This window comes from Dermacentor albipictus, chromosome 2, assembly GCF_038994185.2.
Source record: "Dermacentor albipictus isolate Rhodes 1998 colony chromosome 2, USDA_Dalb.pri_finalv2, whole genome shotgun sequence".
Taxonomy (NCBI): Eukaryota; Metazoa; Arthropoda; class Arachnida; order Ixodida; family Ixodidae; genus Dermacentor; species Dermacentor albipictus.
The window spans coordinates 180,692,469-180,718,815 of NC_091822.1; the positions used below are offsets into that span (position 1 = coordinate 180,692,469).

At 46.0% G+C, this 26,347-nt stretch overlaps 1 protein-coding gene across 2 annotated transcripts; it reads right to left on the reverse strand.

Moving 5' to 3' along the window:
- Positions 1-20,356, reverse strand: LOC135919331 (beta-hexosaminidase subunit beta-like). Of its 2 annotated transcripts, none has more exons than XR_010569938.1 (14): positions 20,218-20,356; positions 19,583-19,692; positions 17,978-18,278; positions 16,463-16,531; positions 16,312-16,361; positions 14,172-14,282; positions 13,534-13,632; positions 11,874-12,012; positions 9,675-9,858; positions 8,310-8,445; positions 7,891-8,018; positions 6,445-6,535; positions 1,993-2,097; positions 1-145 (listed from the first exon to the last, which is right to left on the reverse strand). XR_010569938.1 is itself a non-coding variant. In XM_065453082.1 (14 exons), exons 2-14 carry the CDS (start codon positions 19,679-19,681, stop codon positions 58-60), a joined length of 1,653 nt encoding a protein of 550 aa, XP_065309154.1. In that variant the 5' UTR covers positions 19,682-19,692; positions 20,218-20,356; the 3' UTR covers positions 1-57. The 2 variants fall into 2 exon arrangements, 1 of the variants encoding a protein (XP_065309154.1); XM_065453082.1 differs by having other exon boundaries at positions 7,838-8,018.
- Positions 20,357-26,347: the final 5,991 nt, after the last annotated feature.

Below are 26,347 nucleotides of genomic sequence, written 5' to 3' on the forward strand. Positions count from 1 at the left end.
TAGGCAAGAAAACAATGATTTATCTTTGGTCATTGCAACAGTAAAAACAAAACGAAGTCACTCGACAACAGGGTAATTGTCCATGTAGTCAAGGTCTTGGTCGCCGCAGTAACCGTTCAGTATTGGTTGTGCTCGGATTCCTCGGCTGTAAGAGAAAAAAAGGATTGGCGCTTCGTCAGAGTGAGAGCAGCTCAAAACTGGTCTTTTAACTCTTTGGAGCATTTCATGTTTTTTCATCTTTTTTTTGTGTTTTTAAATATCATGACCGCATTTCTGTTCTCAAATTGGTTGATTGCTTAAGACGTCACCTCAATAGACTTGTTGTTGGGCGAGTCGGTTCATATTGCATAAGGAAGGATACTGCGCCAAAGACAGGCACGGCCCAGAGTGTATCGACCCTAATACGATCTCGTCCTTGTATATCATGGCTCAGTATCTTTTCTTAAGTCGTCACGTCTACAACTGTTCCACTACGGAATTATGTGAAGAAAGAAATCGCCGTTAATGCATCATAGGCTTGTTTTAAATTTCGCCTAATTGTTAATAAACGGCAACATTAAGTTCGAGAAACAGCACACCACGCAGGTACTGGTACGACTCTTGCAAAAAGAACAAAAAATAAACTAATGTACACTCTGCATGAGCAGTTGAGCCAGAACAATAAATAAATAAAAATTTATACAAGCCAATCGTGACAAGGAACTGATACTGGATTGCGATTACGCTGTGGCTGCTGCATGTGAGGTCCATAGCAGCTAACATGGTTGGCTTTTTTTCGAAACCTTCCAAAGGAATAATAAATTTTTTTTTTATAATCCAACCTCGACATGTACGCGGAGGTCTGCGGAAGTGCCAGCTGGTGCTCTTTCAAATCTCATATCCCTCTCTCCAAGGAAGTCCTATTTAGGGCACTACTACCAAAAGTAGTCCACCGATAGGCTGAGGCCACGTATGTAGCGTTGCCGTCGGTATAGTGACAGCGCTATAGTTACGCACTGTTTAAGCGTCAAGCATTGCACAAGTATTGATTTTTTCACCCAAAGGTTCATGGCCGGCTCCATGTTCACCGAGTGAGTACGGCATGCCCTAATGTAACCGGTATATAAAGCCTTTAAACTATGTCATCATAGATGCTGGCCACGAGTTATACAGGACACTTCTTTTCCACGCTATGAGAAAGTTGTATACTCTGTTTCACATTACACTGGCACTTGAATGAATTGCGAAGTGTGATGTCCAAGACGTGGTACGACGCAAGCCCCCCCCCCCCCCCCCCCCCCTACACCTGCTGCATAGAGTTTTATGCAAAAAATTGTATGGGGAACTGCTGCGCTGTTATGCTACATGGGTACCTGTTCACCTGCTACTACAGCTTCCTGTTCGTTAAGCTGCCACGGGGATAATGGTTGGTACGCGGATTTGTCTAATCCCAGCATATGTGGCTTCAAACATGTTTGTGAAGTTATCTATTACACTCTATCTACCTCAAATTCCAAGCGTTCAACGTTTTCTACGCCGCGAGTCAATTAGACTTCGCGCACATGCATACCTATTGCGAAGTTTTATGACGAAATCTTTCATTGAGAATGATCCATTTGCAGCATCACAAAGACGTTTGAAGCCAAAAGGACGAATTGAAGACGAATCCACGGACTGCCCATAGTTCATACGCTGTTTGAAACACCGCATACTTGCTGCTCCCGTAGACATTAGCACCAGAGTTATAGTAATTTTTGCAGGAAAAGTTGACATACAGCGCATTCACACGTCCATGCTTTTGAATGGATCATGCCAACTGTGACATTATACGGTGAAGATGAATCGACAAGGACAAAGAGGGAGACGCACGCAGGAACCCGAACTGCTCTTGTCAGCCGCACCTTCTTCATGCTCCAGTGTCAGATCATTGTGAAACCGAGTATATAGAAATACATCGCAAGCGCCAGTTCGCAGCAAATGTTATGCAGAGATGGGAAACGTCCGAGCACATACTTGAGCATGCGGCATCGCTGCTCGTCCAGTCGGAACGCCGCATCGTCAGTATTGGTCATCGATTCACTGCTCCACAACCGCTCCGCCATGGCCGAAGCCCGGGGCCTGCAGCGTGAGATAAGCGTATACGTAGAGTCTCCATGCTTCGAAGGTTTCTTTTACTACCGTTTAGAGACGCCAGTGAGGGAACCCCTTCGCATTATTCGGAACAGACTGAAGGGAACAGAATTCGGAACAGACTGAAGGGTGAAAAGATATACTTGAACGATAATCTAACTTCCCGAATGAAGAAACTGCTATGGATGACAAAAAATCTGGCGAAAGATAAACAATATCGCTTCGTCTGGGTGCGCAATGGCAGAATACTTGTAAGAAAACGCGAAGGAACGTCAGTGTTACGCATTGACAATGAACAAGGCTTACATAAAATAATCTAAAATGATTGACCAAGTACACTCAACTGAACAGTGGCAATCAATGAAAGACGAGTGGGCGTCAGAGCTTTCCAGTAGCTTATTGCTTGAGCTAATCCATGTGAATGTGAGAAGCCTGCGCAAACACTGGGACATGTTAAATATTCATCTAGCTAAAGCACTGCCATCATTACATGTTTTAATTTTAACCGAAATCAATATTTCAAAAGACGAATGCGCTCATTTTGCACTGCATGGTTTTCAGTCTTTCTTTTTGTGCAGGGATAACAAAAGAGGTGGTGGCATAGCGGTCTATGTAAAAAGTGATTGGCACTGTGAACGAGTGTCCTTTGATTTTCAAGATGCTGAAGTGGTTACTGTAGTAATGACTAAAGCAGATCTGGAATTTACAGTATGTGCTGTTTATAGGCCACTGAGCACTAACGTAAATACATTTTTAGACGATTTGGCAAGCTTCCTCAAAAATTACGCGGACAGAAGCAGCATTATTTTGGCAGGTGATTTTAATATAGACATTTTTACAGCAAATAAGCCAGCAACATCTGATTACTTAACACTTTTGGCAAGCTACGGACTCGAAAACAAAATTCAGAGTTATACACGAGAGGAAATTCTCGGTCATCGGTTAACAAGGTCGTGTATAGACCATATCAGCACAAAAATGTGCAAATATAATTCATTTGGCTGTGTTATTAAGGAAAAAGTAGCGGACCACTACTTTATCGCTATAGCAGTTTCAGGAGATGCTGCTGCTCTGACTGAAACAAAGACTGTAGAGAAATATGTTTTGAATTCTAATGAAGTAGATAAACGTGTGAGAACATTCAACTGGGATTCTTTAACGCGGCACAGCCACCTAAAGGCTTACAAACTGTTTGTAGAGGCCTTTAGAGAAATTTACCTTTGCTCAGAAAAGAAAATAAAGCTTAAAAGAAGAAATAAAGATAGCCCGTGGATTGATAACGAAATAATGGAGCTTTGCTGCGTTAAAAGCAAGCTCCTTAGAAAATGCCAAGATAAACCCGGGGATACTCTTGCAAGAGAAGAATTTAGGCAGATGAGAAACAAAGTAAACGCTAAAATAAGACTAGCTAAGAAGCGCTACCACTCAGGCAAGTTTGCAGCTTGCAGCCGTAACACCGGTAAAACATGGTACTTGGTTAACACTCTAATAGGGAGACCTGCAAAGAAGAGTATTGATAATACTCTTGCGGACGCCTTTGGCGAGTCACCTGCTGTTCAGATAGCTAATGATTTTAACAAACACTTTATCGAATCAGTAAACAACATTACAAATGGGTGCATACCGGCAAATATCCCAAACAATGTCACGTTCTCTAACATTCATTCTGCTTTTCTGCCTACTGTTGATGAAGCAGAATTGTGGGATATTATACGATCCATGAGTTTAACAAAATCTCCAGGTTTTGATAAAATTAGGCTAAGAGATATAGCTGCGAACTTCGATGTGCTCAAATCAACACTACTTTACATCCTAAATGAAACATTAAAAACCGGTCAGATACATGAAAACATGAAAATTAGCATTGTGAGACCTCTTTATAAGAAAGGACCTCGAAAACTTTACGAGAATTACCGGCCAATTTCAATTCTTTCGTCTTTGGCAAGCATATTGGAAAAAGTAGTCTATATTAATATGGCCTCATTTTGTGAAAAGTTTAGCCTTATTAACCCAGCGCAGTTTGGCTTTCGCTCGGGACAGAGTACTGTGAGTCTTTTGGAAGATTTTAATGACTATATCTGTAACGAAATCGATAAAAACAATGTTGTTTTGACTCTTTTCGTTGATCTACAACGAGCATTTGACACATTAGATCATGAACAGTTACTATCAAAACTAAGCAGGTGTGGTTTCAGAGGGCCGTATTACTCATTTTTAAAAAATTATTTAACAGGCAGACAACAGTGTGTCCGTGTGGCGGAGTCCTATAGTTCTTTGTTGCATGTTAAATCAGGGGTACCGCAAGGATCCGTATTGGGACCGCTTTTGTTTAACATTTACATGAATGATCTTGCTTGCTTACCACTAAAATCAAAACTTTATTTATACGCTGATGACACGGCTTTGGTTGTATCAAACAAATTTTCAAACGAAGCCGCTAGAGTGTTACAGTATGATGTCTGCAAACTACTTGGTTGGTTCATTAATAACAAAATGTTCATTAATAAATCGAAGACTAATATGCTATGTTTTCACAGCCCATATAAAGCAGTCGCGGATATTTCCCCTGTTTATCTCCACACCAGTGACTGCCTTGCATGCTCATGTCCTCCGGTGGCTCTGGTAAATAGCACAAAATACCTGGGACTACACTTCGACGACACATTGTCATGGAATATCCACATTGAAGAACTCGCAAGGCGCTTACGTGCTGTGTGCGCTCATTTGTATGCCCTAAAATCTTTCTGTGATGTAAATATTCGTAAAATGGTTTACAAGGCACTTGGGGAATCGATCATAAAGTACGGAATAACAATTTATGGCTTTGCTTCTTCAAGTAGACTTAAGATAATTAACCGCATCTTAAAAAAAATTGCCTATAGCCTCTCGTATGGCACACTTGGTCACGGGGAAGATCTCTTGCTGAGCATGTACCAGTCAGGCATGTTGCTTGTCGAGCAACAAGTTTTGTTCGACGCTATGTCTAAAAGTTATTTTTCTACTAAATTCAAAAACTTGAACGTGAAATCGCGCAGCTTACGTCAGACAGAAAAATATGTGGTACCTCGTGTGTACACAAACTATGGCAAGAGAACTCGTGCTTTCTACGTGCCCGCTAATTTCAATAAATTGAATGAGAATGATATCGCGGGAACATTTAAACAAATAAAATCACATTTAAGGTCATGGGTGATAAGTAATGCCCACATTCTTTGAAGTTTTCATCGGGATTTGAAGCATGCGAACCTGATTGCGAACTCATCTCGAATGTCAATGTGTATTTTTTTTTACCCTATTGATGCAATGTTACGTTTTGTTCAAATAATATCTTTTGTTCACTTTTGCAATATCATTTTTTTCCTATATTCTTTTTATTAACTTATTTGTACACATATCAGTACTACCACCTGACTGCCCAGCCTCGCACACAAGCAATGTTGCTTATGCGGGCTGGATCTGTAACCTTGACATGACTGTATTGTAATAAAGATTATTATTATTATTATTATTATTTACCAAGGGCACTTTTGGCATCACACTTCCCACTATCCATTTACTTAAGTAATGGCTGGGTGACGTCGCGGGAAACACCTATAATATTTTTTTAGGCTTGTAGCGCAGCTCAGAACGAGCAAAAAGGAAGGCCGAAGGGATAATGAAAAGGAATGGAGAACAGAGTGAGCGCTCAGTCTGTTCTCCGTTCCTTTTCATTACCCCTTCGGCCTTCCTTTTTGCTCGTTCTGAGCTGCGTTACAAGCCTAAAAAAGTCATGGCATACCAACTCGCCCAAACTGCCACGCTTTTGACCTATAGTAAGCACTTAAAATTAACAGCAAGAAGGATAGACATAGTCCACATATTTATGTCTGTTGCATAAATGGCTGGTGCGCTGTTTTGTTGACATTAAGTGCGAGAACATACGTGGAGATCTCTGTGACCTCTGTGGAGCCGAACTGATTGCTATACATGACAATATAAGGACCGGCAATTCAGTGCTTGACATAATGAAATGTGTTTTAAGAGTATGACGAAAAAGAATTGAACAAAAGGACGCTGTCGTATGACACCAGGGGTGGTCGCCCGCAATTAGTCCGTTCTTATTCGCATGATAGTGCGTCACCAACTTGAGTTGTTGGCACTAACTTCATTCTTGAAATGGGGAACTAACGTGATAGCATAATTGCGGCGTCTAGTGCTTGCCATATGAAGTTTAACAACAGTAACCTAAGTTCTTGGCACTCAAAAACTCCGGGCTGCAAGAAAACACGATGAAAACGTTGAGGGCAAATAATTCAATAGTACGGCTACTGGGGGTACAAATGAAGGACTTCTTACCACACTCTCGGTATGAGATTCGTCGCGTCGACAATGTGGGTCCAGAGCGTGGCCTCCCCTCCGATTACCATGTCTCTTGTCTCTCTGTGCACTATACAGGGGATTAAAGAATACAGCGCAAGCAAGTTTCATGGCAGTGTTAAGCAACGTATATACAGGGCACAGGCTCGACATAGAAGGCAAACAACTATCTCCCACTGTCTCGAACACTCGAACGGCAGTCTGTGAAACAACACGCCCATTTGCCGAGTACACGTAAGCATGGCCGCAATGTTTACTGACCTTGAATACCACAAACATCTGTCGTGATTTCCCCTGGAATCGTTGCTGAACAACTGTGGTCATAGAGAAGCCGATAGCTCACAGGTACCTTGTGACTATTACGTTTCATTTTGATAAGATACTGCGAGCTCGTAAACAAAAAAACTGAAATATTCATTCGACGGAAACCTCGCCGCCCTTTCAGAAAAAAAAAAATATGTCGTAGTTTCATAATCCGAAGCTGTAACGCGAGAGCTCACGCCAAATTATGCGCAGTAAGTGTTGCAAAATGTCGTGCGATATCGGTTAGAGTAAGCATTCGCACATGCGCACGAACGATCACCCTTTCTAGAATAAGATAAAATAAATTTTAATCCGAGCCGTTCACGTTTCTGGAGGTGGCGCTCCACGGTGGTAGAGGGACACGACTACTTCTTCCTACTCCATCATATCGCGTCTTTCACTTTTTACCAGTGTATTCGCTTAACTTCTTACACTTAGGCACTGGTCTATGTACGCGAGGCACAGCGTGGCGTCAGACGATTACTTTAGTGAGCCATAAAGAGCCCAGGCACAGTATCTTTAAGGCGCAGTTTTCTTTGATGTAGCCTCGGTGGCGTGAGGTATAATCTTGCGACTGCCAATCCGTAGGTCCGCAGTTTGAATCCTCGCGAGCACTGCAACTGCATTTCTTTATTTGTTTGTAAATTTCGCGCAATGAACTTAGGGATTTATGCGCTGGACACCAGCGGCGCCGGAGAGCAAAAAGGAAGGAATTAAAAAGAAGAGAAAAACTAGGTGAGCGAGCTCAAAACAGCTCTCGCTGTAAAAGAACGAGCACACCATGCTTGTTTAGGTTAGCTTAGGACGCGTTAGGTTAGAAAGAGGGCACCGTACTTTGTTAAATGCAAGCCATGTCACAGAAGATTGTTGTAAAAGCGTTGCGACATTCTTTTTTCTTTTTTTTGGTGGCATGTGCCTAGGAACGCAGTGAAAACGCATGCGGCAGCTGGCTCAACTTTATCTTGTCAAATATGGCCTGCGCGACGCCTGGGATCTCATTATTGCCGAGGCCCAATTTCCTGCCTGAAACGTATACTGCCTAATGGTTTAACGAAGATAAATTGCCCACCATCAAGTTGCGCGGGGTCGTAGCTGTAGAAATTTTTCCAGTCGGGGCCGTACATGAAGGCGCTCAGGTTCCACTTGGAGGAGAAGACCAGCTGGTGTCCCGCCTTGGCCAGCTGCTGGATCGTCGAGCTGTCCACGTCGTCCTCCCTGCGACACAGCTGCACGACGGTGTCGCGGGGAACCTGCGCGTATACACAGTGTGCATGTGACGTCACATTCGCTGCTGTCGTCTGCTTCCGCTACCTTCCGCCATCTTGGGGAACCTTGTCAACAGGCGCGCGCATAGGCCTATAGGTTCCCCAACATGGCGCCGCCTTAAACCGGGAATCGCGGAGTATCCATGCATGACGTACATGCATAGTATGTATTGGGAGGAACGCAGGAAGGGAACGAGCGAATGCTTATAGCTCGTGCTTTTTCACGGAGCCTCAGAAAGCTTCGTCCCGAAGGAAAACGTCAGTTAACCGACGCACCCTCATGCCGATGCTGATGAGGTCGTGCCAGACCATGGTCTTGAAACCCAGGCTGCGGGTGAGGTTGATGATGTTGTCCGTGTACAGCTGTAGCATTGTGGCCGCCTGAGATTGTGCGTCGCTCGGGAGCGTTGTACTGGCGGTGAGAAAAAGAAATCCCGTCATTATTAGCGGTCAATATGATATGCAAGAAAACAGAAGAAGGCTAACAGGAACACTGATGTAAATGGTCAAGGATCTTAAGGAACGAGTGCTTTCGACTGGATGCTGGCATTGAAAAGAAGTTTCGTGTTACATCACAGCAATCGGATTGTTTTAAAGACCGGGGTGAAAAAGCGAGATCGATCCGGAAACCCGGGAAAGAAGCGTTGTCTGTGCGCGAACCAGGGTAGCAATCAAATGGAGGCGCATGACTTCAACAAACGCGCAAGTGTCACGCATTGCATACTCTTGCCAAACGTGTCTTGGCGACAAGTCAACTGCGCTGAACTGAGTACACATTTCAGGTTATTCGAACTAGCTTTTAGCTCGGCTAATTTGACGTAAGCTCTACATTAATTTTAGTTTTAAAACAATTAGTTTAGCGTGCGCAGTGCTTAAGATATACTGGGTGTTTTTTTAGGTCAGGAATTAAAAGAAATATTGCCTGTGGCAGACAGCCCAATTCTAACCCTGGATCTAAATTACTGGATGAGGCGGCCATTACTTCTACGAGAAATCAAAACGCATAAGTAAATTATTAAAATAACTACCCTAACTAACTTCTTATTTAATTATTTTACTGCACGTGTTTAAATCTACGAATTATAGCCGCTGAGTTCGTAAGGCGTATCAATTTAGAACGAATTCTTTGTACTGCGTTAGTTTCCAGACATTAATATTCGAAGTGTCCGATGAAGTGCGTTGGCATTCCAGTTACATTTTTGCTTGAGCGCATAATACAGCGTTTTCTTAAAAAAGAAGTAAATGGAACGCCGATGAATTTCGACGGACAGTGAAAATTAATATATCGAAACAGGTGCAGTCTCGACGATTCGTTTTAAGTGGATACGGCTTGCGAACGTACCGGCTATAGTTCGTAGATTTGAATATGTGTCGCAGTGTAAGTAATCTGAAAGTTAATTAGCGCTAATTATGTTAATTTTAATGAAGCATCTTTATTTCTTGTAGAACGAATGGCCGCGTCACCGAGTAATTGAGATCAAGGGTTAGAGTCATGCGATCTGCCACAAGCAATTTTTTTTCAAAATTTTGCACCTTTTAAGGAAGAAACATCCCGTATAATGGCCTACTCATAGCGCATTCTGATGTCAATCAGTATTCGGCTCCTGTACGCAGATGTTCCAGGACACTGTTCTCACGTACAGGTGCAGCTTGCTTCCGAGGTGCATGTACTCGTCCTTGAAGAGAGACGCGACCTCCCTGAAGATGACGGCGTACGCATCGTACGTTGGGCCGTGCCACAAATCCACCACGTCCCACGCGCAGTCCTTCGGGTAGGGGACTTTGCGGTGCTGCTCCTCGCTGCGCGGGCAAAGCGTCACCAGGCCTGCAGATGCCCGACGCGTCGAAGCTGGATTAGCAACTGAACGCCGATTATGAATAAAGAAATATCAGATCTGGCTAAGTCTGACTCCCTATGGAAGCGAAGCTCTGTAGGGAGTTGCATATCTCTTTTAACGTTAGCCCGAGGACAATAGAGCATTGGATGCAATGATGATATTAAGACTGCGAGATTAGCGTGCGTTCGGTTGGAACAGCACATGGGCAATTAAATATCACTAGGAAATGCGTTAATTATGCAGTGGCCACGTAATAACAAAAGGATTGACAGCGTCCGGTAAACCTTAAGAAATGATTCGGAACATACGCCCGAGGGCGCGGGCGGAGAAGCATCTATGGGCAGTATATATATACTTCGTGTAGCCAAACGAAAATAAGTCTACAACAAACAGTTTACAAGAAGTCAATACATAATTCGTAGCTTGCCCATAGTTATCCTTATAAAGGCTGGGACCCTCAGTTTTTTAATCCTGCCCGCAGATGTAAGCTAAACTGAAAAAAAAAACGCAGTGTGTGGGTTAACGTTGCAGTCAGACATAAACCAAGCCCGTCACTAGGAAAATGTGGCGAGACGTCACCAAGCTTCCGAGAACAGAGCAGATAGGTAATTTGAAGAATACTTATGAAAAAAGCGAACTTGGAAGTATATGAACATTTGACGACGAAAAGGAGCGATTGGTAATTAGGTCGATGACACATATAAGTCACTTCATTTATTATGCCTAATTTTGTGTAAGAAATGCATTAAAAAATCATCTGGTAGTGCGCGCGGTCTCGCTTGTTTTGGAACGTACATTTTAAAGCGAAGCTTCCTTGGCAAACATTCCCGGACTTTCCAGAGCGTGGCTGCTGCTACCGCCATGTCTAATAGCTAGCCCAAAATTAATAAAAAAAAGAATTACTTGCTCAATAGTGGATTCGGACCAAGGTCACCCCCAGCACAGGAGCACGATGCGGTAACCAGTAGGCTACAGCCGCTTTGTTTTCTTCTTTATTGCCAAATTAAACAGCACAAGCACAGAAAAACATTCGGGAGACCAGTCTCCAGGAACTGGCCTTATTGCGCGGTCCCGCTAATTCATATTCGCGCACGTTCCACAACGCTTCAAACTTTGGGAGACGTTCAGAATATGGGGGCTGAAATTGGTATGCAGCTATAATTCTACTGATGGTCTCCTTGAAATACAGCCTCATCGCCTTCACGTCTACATCAGCGTTCGGAACTGCCATTACAGATCGCCAAATTCTGCGGAGGCCCGAACAGCATGACGATGTCAAGTGGAATACCACCCTCATCTTCGACTGGTAAATATCGCACCTGTACCACCATCGTGTCAACGCCGACTGGTCCTTCGAGATGGTCGCCGCGTGTGTCGCGTTGCGGAGCATGGCTGCGCGAGAGCCAATGCGCGTGCGCCCCTGTTTGCTTTACGCGAAACACGTGGAACTGAGACGGGCAAAATTTACACCGTCTGATCAAACACTTCACGGAAGCTTCGCTTGGCATATAGAGATTCCAAGGTGTGCGTTGGATCCCCACAATTCTTTTTTTTTTGTAATGTTTCGTTTGCCTGTGCGTGCTCTACTCTGCATCGGTGAGGAATCAGACCGACGTCATATGGGCAGCTGTATTGTGAATCGAAGGTGTACCTTCGCCGTCCGCTCTTCGCATTTTCGTCTTTCCCTGGTTTACGTAACATCGTTCGTAGGCAACACTGAGTTATTGCCCATTTCGTATGCGAAATCCAATACCCTCGCTCACTACACTTTGGGCTTTACGTCCAATACCACATTGCGTTGTGCTGAATCTAACAATGCACGGGTAACGTGTTAGTTGCATTGTTATCGGCTTAGGTGACCCAGTTTGGTTTTCGATTGTAGCGCCCGACATCACGTGACATAACATAGATGCGGTGGCGTCGACCATACGCTTCACGTGGTTGTGCCCCTTGTCTTGCGCGTAAGGTTTCGGCGTGACGCGTATTCATATAATAGTATTACCTGGAAGTGCGTCCCTCAGCAGCTTAGGAGGTGAGGCGATGGCGAACTCCGGGATGACGCGAATGCCGCGCAACCTGGCGTGCTCGACGACGTCCTCGACGTCCTGGGGCTGGTACATGTGCCTAGGAAGTCGCGTCATCTGCAGTATACACCATCTCGTTCGTCGTTCGAAGTCTTCCAACCAATTCTTATAAAACGAGTATACCCAACACATGGACGTGGGGTTTTCTCTTAAAATCTCAAAAAGCAGATTTCGTGCTTACCACCACTCTATTCTTGCTCAAGCTTTACGGAAAGATCGCATTTTATAGTACGATTGTTCAATATATCATTTGGCACAGTAACTTGCATGGGAAGGGGGTCAAGTATTGTGTAAGTGTCCTCCTAGTGGACATGTCCATTTCGTCTGCTGCTGAAGTTCTGATTTGCTGCGTTGGGGTACGCATCAGAAAGAGACAGGCGTCCTCAGCCAATCTGCATTTCAGCAGCAGATGAAATGGACATGTCCACCAGGTAGACACTCAGACAATGCCCCCTGGTTTGTAAAGAAAGAACTGCGAATTTTCCTTTTCGAAGTGTTACGGTTCGTACAGGCAGCACCTCTACATCACAAAGGACAAAGTGCTTTGAGAGCACGGGTCATAGGCGCACATGCCTCATGTGGTGGCATCAGAGACCCGATGACGAAGTTTGCTTAGTTATCGCAATGGACCAAGCCACAGACTGGCTATACACCAAGCCATGGTATTAAAAAATAATAATAAGTTCATGAGCCATTCCACTCTCTGCAGGTAGACTAGCGAAGCTGTTTAGCGCATGACACAGAGGTCACCCAGAACATTGAACAAAGTTATGAACGCTTATTATCCTAATCTGTGGTCATCGGGGCGATATAGGTGCGCAGATACATTCGCGTATCACCTCTGTTCTTAAATGTGTCCGTCACGTAAGACAATGAATGGCTCCTACCCCCTTAAACAATGCCTCATAGCCCCGTAAACGCGGCCTCCCCATTACGACGAGAGAAGAGATGTGAAATTCTACGCTGGAATGATGAGCGGCAACGGAGCCAGCTGTGGAAGACGGCGACGACGACGAATGCGTGAGCAGTGGCACTAGCGCGTTTGCGCAGTTGACGCCGAGAATTTTTTAACAGTCGTTTTTTAAAATGTTGTACAAAACATTCTTTTCAGAAACATCTGTTCAGAAACATGTGTGACAAGGGCAGTTCAAGGGCGCGTTTCAGGTCCCCAAGACTGCAGGGGTACGTGCCATTGAGCTTGAACGCTTTCTGCACAATCACCAGGATCGGCCCACATGATTTCTTTTTGTCACCATCTCGGACCACCACCACCTAGATAGCACAAGGCCTGTTCACTACGCTCCATGACGTCATGCTACTTGGCCCGAAATTTCCATTGCCAAGGCTGGCGTGACGATAGCGGCGACGTCAAAGTCACTGTTGCTTACTCGGGAGAATCCCCATTAGATTCTATGGCAGTCGGGCCAGGTAGCATGACGTCAAGGATAGGAGTGCACAGGCCTTGTGCTATCTAGGTGGTGTTGCTCGGACACACATTTTTCCCAGATCCTAGCCAAAGACAGCTTCGCTGTAAAAAAGTCCTATTTATATGGTGCGCTTGCAAAACAGCACGCTTACCGTCGTGAGATTCGGGAATGCCGCCAATCTGAGGCGCCAGGCGGTCCCGTCGGCAAGGAACCAGTGAAAGACGTTAAACTTGTTGTAAGCCATGGCATCCTGGCGAGAAGAGAGAGAGGGACATAAGCGCCATTGAGGAAAATCACCCAAATGTAGGCTGCGAACAACATTATCATCATCACTATCAGCCAAATATATGCCTACTGCTTCACGAAGGCGTCTCCCAAAATCTTTTTTTTTCTTGTTTTCGCAAGTTAGGGGGCAGGCGGGTGATGACGGCCTTGGTTTCATGCCAAGTATCCTTGGTACATTATGGCAAAACCACATTATATATATATATATATATATATATATATATATATGTTGTGGGGTAGGGGGCACAACGGGGTGTGCCCATGATTTGTATGCCTTGATATGGTTGTATATGGCTCCGTTCGGTGTTTCGTGACTATTAATTTAGCGTTCCTTGGTACAAAACTGAGAAATTGTTTGTGTAGCATTCCAAGATGGCGGAACCCGTGAAAGGAAAGTAAAATCGTCTGTAGCTTCGGAGTCTTCTCCAACTGCCCAATGAGTTGCCGAAAGCAATAGTGCGAGTGAAGTGACAATAGCCGCATGCAAGACACGACGCCACGCACCAGATTTCTTTTGAGCGTCTTCACAGGAAGAAACCGCGTGACGCAATCAACGAGGAGGCCCCTGTAGAAGAACCTCGGGTAGTCTCGCAGTGACGTCACGTTCACCAGGAACTTCAAGTGAGAGAGAGAACGTAGATTTCGTGTACTGAGATATCGGTGCACTTTAAGGAAACTTGCAAGCTAATGAAAGTAAATGCGGGACATGAGGTGCCAGAGACCAAACGCCCTCTATCGGTGGCATCTGCCCGGTTCTGCGCAAATGAAGGCGCACCGCAGGTAAAAAAATCGAATCTCCAAAATCGCACTTGTCAATTAAGATTTCATTGGTACTCTAAAAAGACCCATTTGGGATTGTGTTCAAGAAAGTACGAAAAGTTCTGTGCTAAAATAAAGCTCTACGTTCTTGAGCAGTGTTTATTTTTTCACGGGACCTCATTGAACCTCATCAGCTCAACACTGTAGACTTTCCGAATTTCACAAAGGAAATACTCGCGAGGAAAGTAAGCGGTTTTGCCATGAGCTTGCCATAGAAACGCTCAGAGTGGCTTAATTGAGAGTCAGCGCTCGCGTGTGTCCTATAGACCCTTTCTCTGTTTGCCAACATATGCTATGTGCGGCTTTCGGTTTTGCTCATTGACGTAGCCCGCTAAATTTAGCGAGCGAGAAAAGCATTGGCTGTGATATCGAGCAGCAGGAGTGCCGCTAAAATTTAAGCCCGCACATTTTCAGCCCTTTTTCTCTGTGCATAACGAAAATTTTCAAGTGAATGTTGTCGTAAGTAAAACGAAAATTTTATGCATTAGTCTTGAGACGTAATGCGCATGTCTTTTATCTCAAAACTTAAAGATAGACTTTCCGCACAGTAAAACAACTTTAAAAAATAGAGGGCGCTTAAGCTTCGCCTTTAAGAGTGCAACGCGATAGCATTGGAAGATCTCTGACTGCTTCTCACGCTTTCCGGCAACTGGAGCGTATGTAACCGTGATGTTTACCGGGAAACGCTGGCAACGAACGCTATGTGCGAATGCGGGCTTTTTGGTAGAAACGCGGTAGAAACGGAAGGCGAGCGCCATCTGGAGGTATTGTAAGGAACCGGGCACACCGCTTCACGGCCCACGAGTTACTCACGCACCGGCGCGCGCAAATAGGGCATGTCGTCACCGGTCTATGTATTGTAGAAACGCTGGCAAAGGGCTTTCTTTGGGTTTTCGCGCGCAATATGTTTTCTTTCATGGTAAAATTACAATCCGACGCTGTCACGTCTGTAGGTTGTGTGTAAGTAGTACGTTACGATTTTTATGCGTATTTTAGGTTGAGAAATTCGAATTCAGTAGCTTCCTTGCGCCACATGGAGGGCCTGGGTTCAGAAATATTTTTTTGTCGAAGCGAAGTCCACCGCTGGGCGCCGATGGCGGATTTTCTACGACACAGGGCTCTAGAGGCTATTGCGCTAAACGCACTTTATGTTCCGGCGCAGGTGCAGTAGGCTGATAAGGCCTGCGACCGGAAGTTTCTTGGGGCCTCACTCTCGCTGCTGTTATCGCGCGAGTGAAACCGGACTTGCTCGCGGTGTTGATTTGCAATGAGCATGTCTCCTTGAGGAGCGCAACTTTGGCTGCACAAGGATACAAGCAAAAGAGCCGATATATGTATCCCCTTCATTTTTCTTTACTTAAGAATGGTTGCCGTTACAGAATAAGTCTACGTGCTTGTAGTTGGCCAGTTATGTAATAGGCTTTATTGAGCGCTTTGCTCACGACAGCTTGAGCCCACTATGTTTCTGTGAAACACTGCAAGTTGAATACCCCAAGATCCGTATTAGACAGCAAGTTACAACAAGTTGTCATGGTAGGGCTGTTCGTAGGAGTATGTCAGTCGCGGTGTCGATGATATTAGCAAAGATCGGTCGGTAATTGGAAGACGACATTACTAATGAAGATGTTCGTGTACTTGCGATCGGCCCCATAGTGGTAACGCATGAATAGTCAGAGGTTTGTGCTGGCGGCATCCAGCGACGACAAATAACCATTGTCAGGTGATATACAGTAAAGGGTGACACAGTCCAATGCCCGAAAATAATGAGATGATGTGTCATGCTGGCACACATTGTTGGAACAAGTTGGCACATGTTCGAACTTACTTCTTTGGTGTCGGGATCTTGGTAAAAAAGCTGACTGAACGTTTCCAAACCTGCATAGACGATGAAAGAGAAGTAGAATGTGTTGGCCGAATAAAGTGCCTCGGCTATACGCCAAGAACGAATAAGCGGCCGCGAACTACAACGCACTTACCTCTCAATGCTCCCCAAACAGTTGTGGCATTCAGAAAAGCATCACCGGCAACCGGTACAGTCAGGTTATCTGCAGGACAGTGTCAAACACTCAGGTACATACCAAGCAAACACCTGAAGAGTATAAGTCTTATGGCACTTCCCGGAGATTTCTTTCTTTATTCCTCCTTCTTTATTAAGACGATTTACGAAGAAAATTGTCTTGGCCGAGATCTCAAAGGGCATACAGGGCCTAAAGAAGTCTTTCCACCATAACAGCAGCATCACATTGACGCGTGCGTAAGCTAGACAAGAATTAAAGAATGTATAATTCTAATGTATAAACACGAAACAAGACTAAAGGATATGTATTATTTACAGCCACCAAACAATAACAAAATTGCAAGCAGCAGAAAACGAACTGTCAGATTACATAAAAAAATATAATTCTGAAGGGAAACTTGAAGCGATATAACGAAAACAGAAGAAAACTTAATAATACTTTCAGCGTAGTACATTATTTTCATTGCACTCCAGCAAGAAACTATTCATAAGACGCATGAACAAGAATATTCCAGAAATGCTTCGAAAGGGTGCTCTCAGCGCCGCCATTACCACGAGCCCTAGTATGCACCTCTATCAGGTTCCAGAGAGGTTGTGACACTGATATTTGTAGATCACTGGTATTGGTACAGGGATTCGATGCGATTTGTGGCTCTTTGTACAGTCAGGCGTCAATAGCGGACAAAATGCTGTTCCAATAAAATAAAGTCGAAACTCCGGATTTTTCAATAAAATCCGCCAGTACCTAGAAAGTATCTATAATCTTTCGCCCTGTAGATGCCAGCACAGACCCACCGCTCCCTTCGTGCACTTTGCGCAACGGAGAGGTTTCTCAAATATACCGCGTCCCATGTCATCCCCCTCGCCCCTAGAAAAAAAGAAAGAAATCACTGAGCGGAAACTTCTCATGAGTTGTGAATGTGAAAGCATTAATGTCAAGTTGAAGGGCGCTGTGCGCTCATTCTAGTTTTGCGCTGCGAGTAATGTACCACAGCGGTACGTGCTGCCCGAGCCATCAAGCAGCAGCAGCAGCCTGCGGTGCCAACTCCGCATGCTACCCACGCGGCGATGCCTTCACCCCTCACGCAACACCTGGAGCAGGTTTTTTTTTTTTTCGTACGCTCTGCTCCATCGAGGCGCGCTCGTGTCGTGGACTCGCAGCCAAAGGAAAGTTGTCTTTTCGCTGCCCCAGATGACAGACGCCGGCTTTTTCGCTCAATGGGCCATTTGACGCTTTCGCAACGATAAGCTTCCTTTTATTAAAGCCCCCTGTCAGAGAGCTTCAGATGCTGCTCTTGCCTCTGCTATACCTGGCAGCTTGGCAACGTACTAGCTAAGCCACATTGCGAATCCACCTGGTCTGAATCATAGATAGCACGCGAATAGTTGGAAGGCAGCGAAGACGATAGCCGCCGTACTGCCGTGCGCTAAAACTCCCTATAGTGACACGGCGGCGCTGTACATAAACACGTACAGCTCTCGTCGTCTCCGTAACGCGGGTAGCGGCAGTACTGCTCCGCGAGGAGTGACACGTTGACGTCCAGCCTGTCCAGCGGCTTGCCTGTCGGCATCGCTGCCCCCTGTTCCTGCTTCATGGCGTTGAAGAAGAGCAGCTTGGCGTAGCGGGCCGTTGCCTTGGCCAGCACGTCGCACTGTGGTGTGCCCGCGTCGTTCGTTGTGATACGAAACGAACCCGGCACCAGGTGCCTCTGCAGCTTCGAAGGCATGACGAGCTGCGGCTCCGGCCACACGGAGCCCCGGGGAGCCCGGTTTCCCTGTGGCCAATGGTGCGCAGGTCACTTGTTAGATCAGTGAGAGAGAGTGAATGAGTCGGAGAGTGAGTGAGTGAGTGAGTGAGTGAGTGAGTGAGAGTGAGTGAGTGAGTGAGTGAGTGAGTGAGTGAGTGAGTGAGTGAGTGAGTGAGTGAGTGAGTGAGTGAGTGAGTGAGTGAGACTGAGGAGAGCAATATTGGCGCTATTTTCAACAATCCTTTAGGGAGCACGGCTCAGAGCCTTGAGGAAGGGGAGTGGGACATACAGAGTAAATATTAGGGAGGTTCAGTCACCGGGATAAATTCTAGTAAAACAACAACAGTAGTAGTAGTAGTAGTAGACCCGTAAAACACAGTCTAAAGATAATCATCTATAATAATTCTTGAGCTATACACACATTATGATGTGCTAGCTGGATCTGCCGTTGGCTTTTACGGCTTGTATGGCACTACCCGAAAGCAGGGAAGAATCTGGGTGTGTAGAAGAAATGCACGTACGTATGTGTACCCTTGACACCGCAATGCATATTTGCTCAGACATTTTCACTGAGAGATTTAGTATAGTAAATGCACTTGCATATATATATATATATATATATATATATATATATATATATATATATATATATATATATATATATATATATATATATATATATATATATATATATATATATATATATATGTCAATTCTTATAACACAGCTTTTAATATGAAAGCATACTGACAAGTTAGTTCAAAGGAATCAAAGCTTCTCTTCTTTTTAATTCCAGAACGCGTTTATAAAAATCTAATATTGCTCTCGGGAGGTTTTTAAACGTTTCTGGAATATAACATTGTTTGAGACTTTTGCCATAGTGTATTCTTGTGAGTGAAGTTACGTTCAATGAGCTCTCCGCAAATCTCTTTCCGCGTCACGTAGCTGACGGAAATCGTTATTGCAGCACCATTACGCAAAAACCGAAACAGATTATCAAAGTCTGGTACTCGTAAATGATCAAACAATCTGGAAGCAGATGGGAGCAAACAGACAGTACAACCATCACTTCTAAAACAATTACAGCGCGAGAGAAAGGGACAAACGAAGACAGACAGACACGCACACACACACACAGCGCCGTACCTTCCCCACAGCCTCTACTCGATACCCTTCTAAGCATTCTTTTTTTAGCAAGCCACAGAATATTGCTTTTCAGAAGGCAGGGCGATCTCCCGTCGCAAGAATTTAGAGGCAGTTTTCATCGAAATCAAGAGACTTACAAAGCGCCACGGGATCTTCGAGGTGGTCAAAAATTGACTCGTGCTTACTTGAAGCGGCAGGCGGACCTCCAAGTAAGTGATGTAAGCTTCTGCGTGGGCCAGCAGCAGGACTGTTCCAACCAGGGAGCCAAGCGTGAGCGGTGGCATCTTGATTTTTCCTATGGAAGACGCAAACCGTTGCCGAATTACAATGGTTGACGACATCACAGGGCTACAACACCGCAGCGTTCACAGATCGCAGCCGCTGCGGCGGCTCTAATGACAAGGGAGCCGTTTGGAAGCGAATTTCCATGCAGCAGTGTTGCACGAGCCACAGCCATTATAGCACGTCGCAGTGTTATATACGTCCCTGCGGTCATTCGTAGTTGAGTGGAAATCTTGTCGGCTAAAAGCACGAGAAGTGCAAAACGATCCCACCATCAGCGTTTCTTCTTGCACTGCACCTAAATACGAGGACTGCGATGTGCGAGGAAGCTTCCCGCCAGCTTTCGGTGTGACAGAACATGTAGGTGCCGTGTTTGTGTACTGAAGCTCACAAGTGGCATGGCCGATAAAAAAATCACGACAGGCAGAAACTGGCATGCAAGCTGACGGCGCAGCTGTCTGTTGTTTTTTTATTGCGTCGCACGCAACGTAATTAAGGGCATAGAGCAAATGCAGGAAATATCGGTGTTTCTACTCACGGCAAGTGAAACGCCCGTCTTCTCTCTTGGCAAGCCGACACCACGTGACGATGGCAGAACGTGGCGCACGTGAGGTTTAATCGAACGTGGTGCTTACATCGTCTTCTTCGCCTCAAAACATACACGTTCGAGAAAAAAAAAAGAAAGACGTTTACACCCTTTCGAACTTATTTTCTTCCCCGACAATAATATCAGCCTCGCATGCACCTAAATTGTGCAACACCTCTGCATTCGCTTATTTCTTATTAAAAAGGCTATGTCACGCCGATACGCACAAGTCGTTCGTGACGTCAGAGTACCGGGAGCACAACGCTAAGAAAGTACGCCCATACAAGACGATGATTACGGTTGCGCTGCTGAGCTCAATGTTTCTGGATCCAATCCCAGCCGCAGCGACCGCATTGGTACAGAATGCACAAACGCTCGCGTACTGTACCAGCGGGGGCACAAAGGTGACTTCGCTCAATCTACGCAGTACACTGTCAGCCACGATGTGCACAGTGCGGCCACAGGGGCGAACCTATACCACGTGGTCTGGGCTCGCCAAGACGACGTCCAGGGGGAGAAAGCGTAGCAGAACCGGCGACTGAGGCTGCGGGAGGAAATGCTGTCCAGCGTGTACACCCGAATGTCCAGCGGGAGCTGACCAAAAGGGCAAGAGCGACCGCAAGATCCAACGCAGTCCCGGAGCAGTGGGGCCTGTCAGGATTGGGGGCTCAATCCCTTCGTCCGTGGTCCTTTGCCAAGATTGGAGTACGGCATGAATTCGAAGGTAGCTGGCCCATGCCGTCGTCCAACTTATTTACGCTGAGATCGTTGAGGAAGTGAAGAACTGCTTCTCATCGAGAACGGGGAAAAGGGTTTATTTACAGAAATTAACTCAGTCTAACATGACTGCTTGAGAAAAAGAGTATTAGTCCAACAGGACTGCATGAGAGAAGTGAACCAGTCTAAACTGACTGCTCAAGAGAAGTGTGTCCAACAATCGCACAACCACAGTTTTTATACACTCGATCCGCTGGTCCTACGACGCGGCGGCTGTTCGTTTACACATCACCAACTCGCAGCTGCTCTGAAGACCAGTTTACAGACACAAAGGCACACACATTCCGAAGCCCAAGCGACGGCGTTGAAGGTGGTGCCGTTCCGGAAAATCGACGCCGCTCGAGGGTCGCTCGTTGTTTTGCAACATGCTGAACCGTGAGAGCGCAAAAATAAGACGTTCCCGCGGTAGCTTCTTCAGGCGTGTCAGATCAGCGCCGCGTTGAGGAACTCTGGAATCATTGTCCACACACCAAACTCGTCTTGTCACAATGTCGAAGCGGGCTGGAGGAAGGCGGCGGATTCCAGCGCAAAGGTCGCTTCTTTGAACGCCTCGCAGCTGCAGCGGCGGAGAGCGGGAGGTGCGCGTCTTGCACCCCTTGTCGTAATCGGGTGGCAAGGTGACAATCTTGTTGTGCAACCCGCCGTTCTTTACAGCGCCTCCATGGCCCCAAAAGTCTCGACTGTCTAGCGCTGACAACCGCTAGGCAGGAAGAGAACGGCTGCTGGTCAGGGGGGGATTGATGTCTTGGCTCGCAGCGACCACTTGTGCATTGATGTCACCGCCCCAAAACATCCAACAAGGACAGGCAACTGCAAAATGAACCCCACAACACGGCTCTGCGCCGAGATGACGTGCATTGGCTCTCACTTTAGACTCGCTAGGCTTCAAAAAAAACAACAACAACATAAGTGCAGAAACAAAAAAAATGCTGCATTTCACTATGCCAATTTCTGAAGCAAATTCCTGCTGACAAATTCAGCAATCATGGAGGGAATCCTGCTAAATGAGAGGGGATCTTCTTCGCTTAATAAAATTAACACTAGTAACCCTAAAATTTAGGCGGGACCCTCAAACGCAGAATTCAAATTAGCCTGCTCAAACCATCCGCATTGCTATGCAACTTTCCCTTCTTATATCTAACGGAGAAGTTGTACTCTTGGAGAGTGAGGCTCCATCGGAGCAAGCGGCCGTTTTTGTGTGACATTTGATTGAGCCACGTCAGAGGACAGTGGTCGGTCTCGAAGATGAACTTCGCTCCGTACAAATAACACGACAACTTCTGGGCGGCCCAAACCAAACAAGCGCATTCCTTCTCTGAAGCGCTGTAGGCTTCCTCTCTTACATTTAGTTTACGGCTGGCGTAGAGGATAGGATGCTCCTCGTTATCGTCGCCGACTTGACTAAGTACCACGCCCATACCTCTGTCGCTTGCGTCGCATTGAACTATGAATTCCTTTGAGTAGTCTGGCGCGCGAAGCACAGGGCGAGAAACCAATAGCGTTTTCAAACTTTGAAAAGCGTTCTCTTTGTCCTTATCCCAGTGTACGTTACTCGGTGCTCCCTTTCGGAGGGCGTCTGTTAATGGACTTGCCAATTGTGAGTAATTCGGAATGTACCGTTGATAGTACCCCACAAGTCCCAAAAATGAACGAACGTCCGTTTTCGTGCGCGGCTGAGAAAAATCTCCAATCGTAGCTATTTTCAGCTCAGCCGGTCGTCTCATGCCCTGACCAACAACATGGCCCAGATAAGTAACCTGCGAACAACCAAACCTACACTTTTCCGCTTTCATCGTTAAGCCGGCTTCCCTCAACCGTGAGAACACCTGTTTGAGGTGCGATACGTGTTGTTCCCAGCTGTCCGAAAAAATGGCCACATCATCAAGATAAGGTAAGGCGAACTCCTGCAAGTCCTTTAGGACAATATCCATTAACTTAGAGAAGCTAAACGGCGCGTTCTTCAGCCCGAAGCTGAGTGCGAGAGGGCGAAAAGTGCCTACAGGCGAGATGAATGCAGCATAGCGGCTGGCACTTTCTGAAAGGGGAACTTGCCAGTACCCCCGCACGAGATCTATAGTTGAAATGTATTTAGCAGCGCTAACTCTTTCAATTCGTTCCTCAATGTTGGGTATCGGGTACAGCTGATCCCTAGTGATCGCATTTAACTTCCTGTAGTCAACACACGGACGAGGGTCCTTGTTAGGGGTTTCTACGAGTATTAGCGGTGACGTGTAGTCACTCTCAGCGGGCTCAATAACTCCCAACTCTAGCATGCGCTGTATCTCTGCCTCCATAATCTCTCTCTGTCTTGGAGACACCCTGTAAGGTTTTGATCTTACTGGTTCGGTAGAGGTCAGCTCAATTTCATGCGTTATCAGTTCGGTTCTACCCGGCCGATCGCTGAATCTGTCGAGATATTCCCCTAACACCCCTTTTAGCTCATCTAGCTGCTCGGGTCTTAGAGCATGCGAGCTTACCGAGTGTTCTACTACTTCTTCTAGGCCGATTTCAGAGTTGGAGGTTGCCCTATCCTCCTTAAACTTGGTACCGATGCCATCCGGCTCTTTGACAGTATAGTTAACGACTCCGCTCCGCTCTACATACGGCTTCATCAAATTACAGTGATATATCCTCACTTCCTTCCTGCGACCGGGCATTCTCAAAGCATAGTTGGTATCTGAAAGTTTGTGCAACACTTTAACGGGCCCGTCCCAGTGAACTTCAAGCTTGTTCTTTCTTGAAGGTTTGAGGATCATTACCTGGTCTCCGGCGTTAAACGTACGAAGCCTCGCATTCTTGTCGTAATAGAATTTGGCGTTCTTTTGAGCTAGTGCCATGTTCTTTCCGACTAGTTCTTGGGTTGCGCTTAGCCGTTCCAGTAAATTTAGCACGTATTCAACCACGGTTGGACTCTCCCCTCTTTCCTCCCACATCTCTCTTAACATTCTCAGTGGAGAACGGAGTGTCCTCCCATACACTAGTTCTGCTGGAGAGAACCCTGTCGCTTCATGTGGAACCGTTCGCAAAGCAAACAAAGTTGCCGGCAGACAGTTCTCCCAGTCCTCCTTGTGCTCGTAACAGAGCGCACGCAAAACTCGCTTAAGCACCGAATGCCACCTCTCTACACTGTTTGACTGAGGGTGATAGACAGAACTGTGTATTAACTTTACCCCGCACTTTTGCAAGAATGTGGAAGTCAGTGCGCTCGTGAATACTGACCCTTGATCTGCCTGAATTTCGGCTGGAAACCCAACTCGTGCAAACACTGTCAAAAGCGCGTCTACTACTTCAGTGGAGCTGAGCTCTTTCAAAGGGATTGCTTCTGGAAACTTGGTAGCCGGACACAGCATGGTAAACAAGTACCTGTAGCCTGATTTTGTTTTTGGAAGAGGCCCTACCGTGTCTATTACAAGCCGTCTGAAAGGCTCTGTTATTAAGGGCACTACCTTCAGTGGAGCTTTCCAAGTCTCTCCTGGTTTACCAGAACGCTGGCAGGCGTCGCATGATCTTACAAAGTTTTCTACATCTTTGAAACAGCCAGGCCAGTAGTATTCCATAAGCAATCTTTCCTTTGATTTGTTTATGCCTAGGTGGCCGGACCACCCATTTCCATGACAAAGACTCAAAAGGTCCTCCCTATACTTAGTAGGTATGACTAACTGATCTAAAATCTTACCCTTTCGATCTCTGTAATGCCGATACAACAAACCTCCTTTCTCATGTATCGTTACGTTGCGCCTAGCAATGCCTTCTTTAGCTGTGTTACGTAATTTAGCTAAGCTCTCATCATTCTTTTGCTCAGCTGCCAGTGACTCTCTATCCACGCGTAAGAGTTGATCAAAGTTCTTTGAGGCCGGTGATAACAACGACCCTGTCTCGCTTGTGAGCGCGTCTGCTTGCTCTTCCTGCAGGCTAGAACTCTGACACTCTAGTGCTACGCTCTCATTGAGCTGGTCAACTGGCAGGCTCTCCTCAACTGTTCTTTTGTCCCTCGTGCCTAGCTCGGATTCGGGTATTGAAGCTATCCCCTTTTCTGCTTCAGCTGGAGGAGCTTGAGCTTTTTCAGCCGAAAGCGCCGCGATCTTACGAGCTTGGCCTCGGGTCAATGCCTGTACTATGCCCTCTCCCAGTTTGAGCCCTCTGTCACGCAGTAACTGATTCGAACGATTCGAAAAGATGTAGGGATACTGCAGTGACAAAAATTTGGAAACTGCAGCCTCAGTCTCTAGCTCCCCGAATGGTCCACTGATTTTGACTTTGGCCATGGGCAGACATACGCTGTGTTCTTCTACAACCTGTTTTATCCATGCTACTTCTCCGGTGAAGTCCTCTACCATCACGTAAGACGGATGGACAATGTCCAGCGTGGCGGCACTGTCTCTTAGCACTCGGCATGGTTTTCCATTAACTTGCAGGTCGTGGAGATATGGACTTAAAAGTTCCATATTCTCATCCTTTTCCTCCACGTAGGAAAAAACTACGCTAGGCTTCTCGCAGTTTACAGCTATATGTCCCAGTTTGTGGCATTTGTAACAGCGAATTGGTCTAACAGATTCGAATTTTCTTTTCTGTTCTTTTTGTGTGGTTTCTCCGTTAAGTTTCTCCTCGCTCTTTTCTGCGGGCTTTTCCGCCATGTCTACAGGCTCGGATCGTCTAGTTTGCGCACCCTTTTTGAACGGAAATGGCTTCCGCGGTCCATTTCGACCGTCCCAGTTTCCCTCCTCGGCGTTCAACTTTCTACGGGTTGCGTACTCTTCGGCTAATTCAGCCGCCCTTTCCACAGTGTTTACATTACCTCTGTCCTGCACCCACAGTTTCACAGATTGGGGGAGGGTTTTGTAAAACTGCTCTAGACACATGCATTCAATGATCATGTCTCTGCTGTCGTACGCTTCCGCGCTTTTAAGCCACTCGACTAGGTTGGCCTTTAAGCTATATGCAAACTCCGGATAGCCCTCGCTATCTTTCTTGCCTGTGCTCCTAAACCTTTGCCGAAAAGCTTCGGCTGAAAGGCGGTATTTCTTCAGGAGACTAGCCTTAACTTTTGCATAATCATATGCATCCTGCACACTCAATCTGGCGATTACTTCCGCCGCCTCACACGGCAACATAGACAGCAACCGCTGTGGCCATGTACTCGGGCCGAAGTTCATCTTTTCGCAAGTCCTTTCAAAATTGCTTAGGAACAATCCTATGTCGGTCCCGACCTCAAATGGCTTTAATAGCCTGTCCATGCGGTATGATTCTGCCTCACTTGATCGTCCCAGAGCGCCTTCACTTCCTTGAGACATCTCCAAACGTTTGC